Raw genomic sequence first — 11,281 nt, forward strand, 5'->3', positions numbered from 1 at the left:
TAGTAAAGTTTGCATACAACTTTACGTATCATATGGGCTAAGAAATGTTTTCGTTGAAGCAACAATTAGAGCAAGACAGGCTGGTGGTGCACGGAAAAGGGGAGGAAAAGGGTTGTTCCTACACTGGATATTCAATTTTGTATGCAGTGAAATCTCTATGAACTTTTCATGTATGAAACCAAACTTAAAACTAATACTTATGCAGGTCTTCATACTAACTCTCTAAACAGGGTAGCAGCATAGGCTCTAACTGAACTCAGGGCGTGAACACTGCCCCTTAGCCTTTGAGGGTCAAGGCTGGTGCTCTACCACTTGTGCTACAGCTCTCCTTCTAAGTAGACCCAAAATATACAAAGAATTTTCAAAACTCAACAGCAAAAAAAAAAACAACCGAACTATAAAAAATGTCTAGACAGAAAATACACCAAACAAAAGACACATAAATGGCAAGTTAAGTACATGAAAAGATGGGCCTTACCACATATAATGCACTACAAAACGTGATACCACCAGACAATATTATAAAGGCCACAATACTAGATGGCTGTCAGGACAGGAAATAGGTGCTCTCATTCACGGCTAGTGGGAGGGCTGGAATAGTTAGTGCTAGAGTGTTTGCCTGGCATGTATGAAGCCATGGATTCAATTCCTCAGTACCACATAAAAAGCTGAAAAGTGGTGCTGTGGCTCAGGTGGTAGTGTCCTAGCCTTGAGCAAAAGCAGCTCAGGGACAGTGCCTAGGTCCTGAGTTCAAGCCTAAGAACTGGTAAAAAATAAAGTGGAGACTTGCTTTTCTAAAGGGAATGCAGACAGGTCTAGCCGCTTTTGAAGAGACAACACAGCTGCTTCTTACAATCAAAATATATTTGAATCATCTAATACAGCCTTTAGGCTACTAGATTATTTACCTAAAGGAATGAAACACATTCGTCCTCAAAAACCTAGCACACATATAATTCTAGCAATCTTATTCCTTATTAGGAAGATCTGGGAATATTTCAATTTTCACCAATGTCCCATATGGTGGGAGGTATGAGTAACAGGGATGGTATGCATAATGAAGGCACGATGTGAAATGGGAATATGTGTATCTTCTTAATATTTCTGGCAACGTAAAACACCTTTGAAAATATTAACAACTTTTAAAAGTATAGTTTAACAGTAGTAGGCTTTCCAGCATGATGGAATAAATAATTGCTATGACTGCTTTTAAGAAAACATAATCTGCTTACCCAGATGGAACTTCTCCTGATGCTTCAACCGTGCAAACCGAGATTTGAAATGTTCTTCACAGTAGGTACACTTGAAAGGTTTGTCTTGAGAATGGAGAATCATATGTTCCTCCAAGTGTGGTCTTCGAGTAAAAGATTTCTTACAAATCTAAGTGAAAAATGTATGTAAAATGTAAGATAAGCTGAAAGTATACATTTATAATGACGAAAAATGAGTATATGGATTCAAGTAGACATCAATTGCTCCCAACAAAAATTGTTAACTTGCCAAATTATAATCAAATTGTAATTTGCAAGAAAACAAAACAACAATGGCAAAATTTAAGAATTACATTAATGGTGATGACAGCTGAATTATAACTCCTTACATTCAGAGCTACAGAATAATCTTACTAACTCAGTTCTAAATAGCAATTTCCTAATCCATGGAATGTATATTCACAAACCAATTATATGTCAGGAATATATATATATATATATATGTAAAAAATCATTGTTGCCATATGTTTGGTTAGGAATAATAAAATGTCCCAGAAAAACAGCTGGCTGGCTGGAAAGAAGAAATGCAAATTCTGGTACTAAGTAAGTAAATAAAACCAAGAGGGCTGGGTTATAGCTCAAGTGGTGGAGCAGTTGACTAGCAAGCATGAAGCTCTGGGTTCAATGTCCAGCACTAAAAAAAATAAAATATGGGCTGGGAAGGTGGCTCAGTGGTAGAGAGCTTCCCTTGTATGCATGAGGCCCTGGGTTCGATTCCTCAGCGCCACATAAGCAGAAAAAAAAATCCAGAAGTGGCGCTGTGGCTCAAGTGGTAGAGTGCTAGCCTTGAGCTGAAGAGCTGAGGGACAGAGCCCAGGCCCAGAGTTCAGGCCCCACGACCAGACCCAAAAATAAAAATAAAATAAAATACTAACTTTTGAATTATTGGAATAAAGAAGATACAATGATTGTGAATATTAAATACAAAACAATATTAACCTAAATACTGAAAAAATAAGTTAGTGGCTTGAAGAATAAAGATGTTCATAAAGTCTTTGTAATTCCTCCCACTGAAAGATAAATCATCCCCTAAATCTGCCTCCTTCACCAAAAATTAAGAGTAACTTTATATAACTGAATCTAAAGGTGAAACAAACTAAGGTATGTTTCTGTAAAACCTAATTTTCATCCCCCAAAGTAACATTATGTTTATTCACTTTGGCTTTCTAATTTAAATGAAAAACTCTTACATCACACTTCCAACTTTCACTCTTAGATTTCTTGATGGAAATAAATTCTTGTGCATTTTCAGGATGAAATCTGTCAGAGAAAAGGAAAAAGATTATTAGGATAAGATAGTATTAAGTCAATATCCCATATGAATCTGCCAACAATGATTCCAAGATTCAAGTACCAGTTGGGCATGGTGGCAGACAACTATAACTCCAGCATTCAAGAAGCTGAGGGAGGGCTGGGAAGGTGGCTCAGTGGTAGAGTGCTTGCCTTGCATGCCTGAGGTCCGGGGTTCGATTCCTCAGCACCACATAAGCAAAAAGAAAAAAGCCGGAAGTGGTGCTGTGGCTCAAGTGGTAGAGTGTTAGCCTTGAGCTGAAGAGCTGAGGGACAGCAGCCAGGCCCAGAGTTCAGGCCCCACGACCGGACCAATAAAAATAAAAAGAAGCTGAGGGAAGACAAGTGTGAACTCAAGACCAGCCTGGGCTGCAGAGTAAACCTCTGTCTCAAAACAAAAACAAAAACCAGGGACTTATATTCTAGAGACCAGCTGAGAATATATCCACATCATTTTGATGTGAATGTGTCTATGCAGAAATAGTTATTCTAATCACATTTAAGCACAGTTAGGAGCCCAATTAGCAACAATTTGCAACAAGTATTTTAGCAATAGATAATATTCTGCAAGGTAACTTTTTTTTAAATTCCAGATTTCAGAAAATTTAGTATTGCATATATATGTATTTTTATAAGCGTTTACACACTAAACAAAAACTTAAATGTAAAAAACTAAATTATCTAGAGGTCTAAAATGATGTATTTCTGAAGACAGGCATTCCAGAGACATTCTTCTTTGCTACCTATCCCCATGAGAAGGCACAATGCATTACATATGAAATGAGCCACTACTTGCCTCTTGACATGCTTGGCTAAGGTCTTCTTGCTGGCATGGAGTTTGTTACAGTAAGGGCACTTGTGCTCCTTCTTATGGAACTCAGTTTCATTACTGTGCTTCTTTCTGTGGACGGTAAGGTTAGACTTGGTAGAATAGCGCTGGTGACAGATATCACACTCAAAGGGCTTCTCACCTGTGTGCACACGGGTGTGGCTTTCATATTTCCCTAGAGAAAGAGAGAAAGCAAAATTAAATTCTGTTTATTTACTGACATTAAAATGACCAGGGAATAAAATCGCGTGATTTAGCAAAGTGAATACACATACCAAATACATAAAAAGCAAGAAAAACTTTACCTTAATTTCTAACTCACATTAACCTCAACAATTTTCTGTCTTGAGCTTAGTGCTCACAGAAAACTTTCCCTCAAAAACAGGTTGGCTAGGTGCCAGGAGGCTTAAATCTGAGGATCTGGTTAAAGCCAGGTTGGACAGACAAACCTGAGACCTGTACATAATGGCTTTAATAGTTTAGTATGAAGCACAAAGCAGATGTAACTGATAAACATTTAGCGTTCTATATACTGTAAACCCTTTGCATTACAATCTGAATGTTTCTAAATATATTCAGAATAGATACTATAGGCCTTTCCAATAGAATTTATAAAAATAACTCTAAGAAGAGTTTTCAAAAAGAAAACTCAACTGAATATAAAATTAAAAGATACATTTTGGTTTAATTTTATCATTTCTATTTAGAATAAAATTCTCTCAGACTATTGACAACACAAATGTCTACATTCCAGGAGCAGAAGAGCATCACAGATAAACACAGGCCAAATTTGCATACGCCAGGATATAAATCCTGGTTCTCAAATAACAGGCTGGGTAAATTGAACACATTGATGACACAAACCTTTCCTGACTGAAACTTCATAATCCTATTTACATGTAGGACTGTTGTTAGAATAATACATGAAGCATTTACAACAATATCTAACACACTGTAAAGTTTCCGTTAAGATTATGCTTTCCTGACTATGCATATAGCTTGAAACAGTAATTTCAATACAGAGTACTTTTAAACAAAAGACAATAAAAATAAGAAAAACCCTAACAACATTGAGGAATAATTTTCACTTGAAAGCTTAGCCTTTTGCTTTGTTTGGCAAATACATTTATAAATAAATTTTCCTTGGGCTAAATCTAGTGTGAATATTTAATATTTCTGTCATGCACTTAGAATAAATCCTTTATCATGAAAATTAGAAAAAAAAACCTCAAGAATTCCAAGGCCACTGAGGAATTTGTCTACTTGACAAAATATTCACCAACTTATTAGGTATATTTATATCTGACTGAATTTAAGCAAATATTAATGTTATCCATACATTAATTATGCTGTTTATCATATAAGCTAAGGAAATCAGGGTATGAGGATGTCATTCAAAGACAAAAGCAAAAGCATGAGAAAAGCCTACTAAGTATTTAAAAACTGACTATGTAGGTAATGGCCTATGTATTTTTTTTTCAAGCATGTAGCCAGAAACATAGACAATACTTGAGCACCACCTAAATGATCTTAAGCCAATAATCTTTTCTCTATATATCTAAATATATCTATATATTATAAGAAGTAAATGAACTTATACTGATAACACACTTAAGACTAGTACTAGTTACTGGTACTAGTAAGTACTAGTAAGTAGTAGCGATTATTATTATTAACATACGGATTACCAATCAGTGTAGATCTGTAGGTTTATCTCAAACTCAAATCTGTATACACCTTATGTATGAATACATTATACATGTTAAAACTCTGGAAACAGTGAAAGGATTTTGCCTTCCCCTCTGCCACTGCCTAGAACCCACAGGCCTCTTACACAGCTGGGGCACACACTCCCATATTCACGTGCACATAAATACCCTCATGATTTTCACTGTGTTCAAGAGATCAGATCTAATATTGGAGAACAAAGTGCGGAGGTCTCTATATATAAAATTTTAAGAAAAGTTTTCCATGATTATTCAAGCTTTCACATTGCATTTTCTTACACCAATAATAGAAACCCATAAAAGTATACACCAATCAAGAGTATTTTATGGTCTAATTTAAAAAAAAAATGTCATGGGGCTTAAATCCAGGGCCTGGGCACTGTCCTGAGCTATTTCTACTCAAGGCTAACACTTTGAGCCACAGCGCCACTTCTGGTTTTCTGGTAGTTAAATGGAGTCTCACCGACTTTCCTTCCCAGGCTGGCATCATCAGTCCTCAGATCTCAGCCTCCTAAGTAGCCAGGATTATAGACATAGTATAATTTTTAAATGATTAACAAAGTTACTTTTGGATCAAGCCCATTTTTCACTGGGGTTTAACTGTGCATGTTTAGCATCATGTGAAGTGGTTTATTACATAGCAACAGATAACCAAAGTGGATGAGAAATTCTAATTCTTTCCTATTAGGATTGAAAGAGAATTTATCAACCTCCAAATGGTTAAATTGCTTCAATTTTCTTTCCAATTAAATGAAAACAATAACTTAAGGTACTCAGAACAGTGATCTCAAGGTAGAAGAAAACTTTGTGCCATGTCTTATTTCTTATAAAAACACCTTTCTTGTAAAGATGTTCGCTGAGTAACTACTGGTATTTTCCTTAAAGTCAAAGTCCTTCATTTACAAATAAAAACTAAGTTACATGTAGTTGGATATAAAACCCATCAAAATAGCTGTTAAATTAAAAAAAAACATTTTTACTGTTCAACTTTTACTGTCCTACAGATCAGCACAAATAAAAAGACTTAAGCAAAAAAAAAAAAGTAGGAATTTAAGCTGAAATGCCAATGTTAGACAAACCTATTGATATTTTTAAAAACTCTATTAAATAGATTCTGAGACAAATGAAAATAGAGAAATTTAGGTAATTATGAATCTCAGAAGTTACTAATTCAAAATGTGTGCATACTTGCATTTATTATTTCCATGGATTTGGATTTCTAACCAAGACCAGGAAAAAGAACCTGTGGTCTCAGAAGAAGCAGGTAGCAGTGGAAGGGGCAGGGAGGGGTGCCCACAGACATGGACAAATTTGACTTGTGTTTCAGAATGAATTCCCTCATACAGGTCACGTAAAAATTACTATTTTCAAATATTAATGTGGGGTTTATTGCCCAACCTTAAACTATGCCTTGAGTCCATTCATAGCACACACTGAAGACATAACTAAAATATTTAACCTCAGAATAGAGAATTATATCATTCTTAAAACTCTTCTCTAAGCCGGGCGCTGGTGGCTCACACCTGTAATTCTAGCTACCCAGGAGGCTGAGATTTAAGGATCTCGGTTCAAAGCCAGCCCGGGCAGGAAAGTCCGTGAGACTCTTATCTCCAATAAACCACTAGAAATCCAGAAGTGGGGCTGTGGCTCAAGCAGTAGAGTGCTCCCCTTGAGCTGAAGAGCACAGGGATAGCACCCAAGCCGAGATTTCAAGCCCTACGACCGACCAAAACAACAACAAAAACAAAAAGAACAAAAAAAACCTCTTCTTTAAAAATAAAGTCGAATGCATCTACTGGGAATCCCTTGAAAGGAATACGTTGTGATTTGAGAAGAACTGGAAGGTAGCCACTGAACTGTTTTTGAGATAAGCCAGGACATTTTTAAGGTATCTCGTCTACATATTCTTTCACTCCACCTACTCCCATCTACTTCATCTACATTTAGCCTACCTTCACTCAAGTGCCATTCCCGGCCCCAATCTCAGCAATCTCCCAATCTTGGGTAGTCTTCAGTCTACTCCTTTGCTATAGTTCCTCCTATTAACTTGGTTTTCTCTTCCCTTTCCAATTTCCTTCTCCACAATGAAGCCACTGTAATCTGGCTGTCATTTTCTTTGTGAATTTTGTTCAACCATTTCCATTGGATAAAATCTAAAGTATTATGTATAGCACACAAGCAAGCCAATTACTTGCCAACCCTGACCTGCCATTTTTACTATCTTCCTTGGAAATTATTTTCAAGACTCAGCTCAAATAAGACTTGCTCTGTGAAATTTCCCATCTCCCTGAGGATTCTATATTCAACCTGAGGAAATAACTTATATTGTACCACGACTGTTTTTTTTTGCATGTATTCAACTGAGTTCCTTGATGGGTAAGGACAGAGATGATAACATTTACTTCTTTAGCAGCAGTGTGGCAGATTGGACACTCAAAAAGTATGTCTGGTTAATGAATAGTAAAAAGCAGCAAACATTTCTTGAACACATTAATTTTGTGTAGTATTTTAAGTGATTCCCTAGAATAGTCATTTAGTATTACTCATATCCTTCCACTGGAGGGAACTATTAGCATATTTTGTTTTACTTAGGAAGAAACAAAAGCACACACAGTAAATAACTCTCACCCAAGACCTGGATTCAAAAACCCCAGACAGTCTGACATTACTTTAGCTCATGATTTTTCATCTTTATAAGATGAGATAAACAGGAGACAAAACATCCAACAAAGAGACACACTAATGTAATGGAGATGAGAAAAACTAGTGAAAAATAAGAAGCCCTGATGTGGATAAAGGGAAGAGGTGAAGGAGTTTACTGTAAAATGCGTTTTAAAAGGTTGGTTAGAAATAACCCTACAATGTGAACTACTGATTTCCACAACTAAGAAAAGGCATTTCACTGCCTTTCTGGCAATAAGTCAGAACCTTAATGTTCATCAGCGTTCCCCCAATTTGTCTTTAAAACTCCAGCTTCCTGGAACATTAAAAGAAGTACTCCAAAGTACTCCTATGATAAAGTAATTTCTAGGTTAAGTAAATGAACAGGTCTGTATTATTACAGAATGTCCTAAGAGTTAACATTGACCCCATGTACTAGTTTTCCCTATGTTACTATGTTACCCAAAATCTTCTCTCATAAAATCTATCACAAGTCTAGTGCTCAAAGGGATAGTTTGAGATCTATGCTCTTGATCTTTAGTGCATGTGAACTGACTCCTGCTCATTTATCTCCAAGTCAAATTAGGTCAATAAAAGCAGAACACAGGAAGCACGTTCTAAGAGCACAAAGTCTGAGATGTACCAGACAAGATAAAATGTTCCCAGGTACCAAAGAAGCTTTCTTCTCTGTACCTCACAGATGTGTTGACAGCTCTTACAATATAGCACTTAAGTAGCCTGATTCCAACCAGTTTCTTGTATATATAAGCGCTTCCAACTGCCTGAATTACTCAGTAAGTTATTTTACTCATCTCTGTACAAAGTCTCAAAGTAAAAAATATTAATAATTTTTGAAATATTGTCCAAAGTATTGTGACTCAGAGAATGCATGCAAAAGGCATTATAAAAAAGCAAACTGAAGCTATTCTAATGCCATAGTATATTTACACCTTGTAAAACTAATTTCAACGTATACCAATAACAGAAGTAATAAACAGAAAAACACATATGGGGATGAATTTAAACTGTGTAAGAAGATCAGATTACACATTGTTTTTTATCACATTATGTGTAAAATATTTCAGCTTCATAATCTCAATATATATGTCTGTAAATAGCTTAGTTATTGTAATTAAAATTTATACACAATATACAAGGCATTTCTCTAAATTATTTTACTAGCAAATATTAAACATCTCAAATTTAAATATGCAGTGACAAAACTGCAGGGAGCAGACGACATTCCCACATATTCTTTTCTAATAGGGAAAAGAGTGATTTACTCATTAATCCAAAACCTAAAACATTCCAACTGTAAAAGGTTCTGAATATTGGAAACATGAATATATTTATAACTCACGTTGCCATGCAAAAGGAAAACACAAATTACTGATTTTCATGACTCAAAATTAGTGTTACTTCTGAAATGTATGACATATGAAGCAAAACTATATATACCTATTTATACTCAGGTGTCTTTCATCCAAATACATCTATTACCTGTGGGCCTGATGAATAAGCTGGATACTGGAGGCTCATGGCTGTGATCCTAGCTACTCAGGATTTGAAGCCAGGCCAGGCAGACAAGTTCATGAGACTCTTATCTCCAATTAACCACTAAAAAGCAAAAAATGTAGCTGTGGCTCAAGTGGAAGAATATCTCCTTGGGCAAAAAAGCTCATGGACAGCAACCAGGCCCTGAGTGTAAGACTCAGTGTGAGCACCAAAAGAAAATAAAGAATGAAAAAGGGTAAATAAAGAGTAATATGGTAATAAAAACACTGAACTCCTGAATCCCAATTTACAATAACAGAATAAAAGTGTACTGAAAACCAAATTATGTTCCATTCTAATAGTCTTTTTGAAGGTTGCTTTCAAAATCTAACTTTAGTTATCCCCTTTAAAATATCCACGAAACATAAGTAAAAAGAGATAAAAAGCTAGCTTTCTTTCCTTACCTATTCGGTCAAATGTCTTATCACACTTAGGACACTGCAATATTTTCTTGTTACTGTTCTGAATGATTACTGGTGTTAACCCCTCGTGAATGTTTCCTACAGAATCCCCTGCCTCGGGTTCCTCTTCTGCCTCATTATCTCGGTCACTCTGTTCTTCAATGTCAGAGTATTCATCCGACATTTCCTCCTCTAGTTCATCTTCTTCAGCATTATATTCACTTCCAGCATCCTCAGAATCGTTTCTGTCTGACTTTTCCTTATCGAAGCTTTCTTGATTCAAATTGTCTGACCCATCTGCACTTTCTGGTTCATCCTCACTTGTGTCATCAAACTTCACAGGACATTTACGATTCCTTTTGGACCTTCTTGCAGAAAAACTTCTCTCTAGCATTTTTAACCCATGTTTTTTCCCTAACAAAAGGGACCTATGAGCTTTAGTCAAATGATTCTCTAAGGACTTTTTATAACAAAAATGTCTACTACAGAATTTGCACTGATGATTATTTGACAGTCTTCCGGTTAATTCATTTAGTGTCTCTTCTGGTGATGACTTTTCCGTTAGTTCTGCCTGAAAAGCTGCAACATTTTCATTATTTAGCAGTTTAACTGCATCAATAATGTCCAAAAACTTTGCAGCCTCTAAAACAAGAGGTATTTCGTATTTGTACACAAAAAACTCTGATGTGTAAAGGAACTCAAGCAAATGCTGAAACACTGAATGTGTTACGTGATCCAGGGTGACAACATCAGTGCTGGGATTTTTGCTCAAACAAGCATGAAAATAACTACTGCCAACAGCAACCACTACTTTATGGGCACTAAATTCCTTCCCTTCTACTATGATAAGTAAGTCGCAGAAAGATGGTTGCTTCTGCCTATCATCATTTAAATACTTCAACAAATTCTTATTATACTGCAAAGAACTCAGAAGAGTTCTCTGATCTGGCGAGGGAGGAAGTTCCTGGTAATGGTGCAGAGCTTCGGGGGCTGGTCTTTCTGAGGAGTAAGGACAGGTCACTTGGTCACACTGCACTGTGACATTTCCCTCTGGAGACTCTTTATGATAGCCCAGATGGATCTTCTCGTCAAGACTGGAAGCAACCTTTCTCCTCTTCTTCATTGCAGTGCAGCAATCCCCGAACGAGAAAACTTCATTAAGTGTCGGAAGAGATTTCTAAAGGAAGGCTAGATTGTCTTCGACCACGGCTGCTGGAGGGGCGTGCCCGACGGTTTCATGGTCTGCAAAGGAGTGAGAATCACATCAAAACCACTCCACGGGGACAAGCCCTCATCCGCAGGGACCAAAAGCCCATTGGCCGACGCATCCCCTCCTCTCGATCGGATAAAGTCACAGCTCGCACCCATTCGTGGCTCAGATTATTATTATTTTTTAGGGCGGAGAAAAAGGAGGGCCAGGTTTGGAGGGGGGTGGGGAGGGGGGGAAGACAGCCAACAAAAGAATGATCTTAAAGGAAGCCGTGAGCGCACCCACGCTCCGGGGCGGGAAGGGAAGGACGGCCCGCGCAGCCCGAGGGGGCCGCGGCC

At 37.0% G+C, this 11,281-nt stretch overlaps 1 protein-coding gene across 1 annotated transcript in view; it reads right to left on the minus strand.

Annotated features, from left to right (window-relative positions):
- Zbtb41 (zinc finger and BTB domain containing 41) overlaps positions 1 to 10,970 on the minus strand; it is a 20,828-nt gene extending 9,858 nt beyond the window's left edge. Inside the window, exons 1-4 of the mRNA XM_013017297.1 lie at positions 9,737 to 10,970; positions 3,358 to 3,565; positions 2,462 to 2,531; positions 1,233 to 1,380 (exon numbers count right to left, since the gene is read on the minus strand). Coding sequence (XP_012872751.1) covers positions 1,233 to 1,380; positions 2,462 to 2,531; positions 3,358 to 3,565; positions 9,737 to 10,856 — 1,546 coding nt within the window. The 5' untranslated portion in view covers positions 10,857 to 10,970. The remainder of the gene's footprint in view (positions 1 to 1,232; positions 1,381 to 2,461; positions 2,532 to 3,357; positions 3,566 to 9,736) is intronic.
- Between the last annotated feature and the right edge of the window lie 311 nt (positions 10,971 to 11,281).

The sequence above is a fragment of the Dipodomys ordii genome, unplaced genomic scaffold (genome assembly GCF_000151885.1).
Source record: "Dipodomys ordii isolate 6190 unplaced genomic scaffold, Dord_2.0 Scaffold35, whole genome shotgun sequence".
In the NCBI taxonomy this organism is placed as follows: Eukaryota; Metazoa; Chordata; class Mammalia; order Rodentia; family Heteromyidae; genus Dipodomys; species Dipodomys ordii.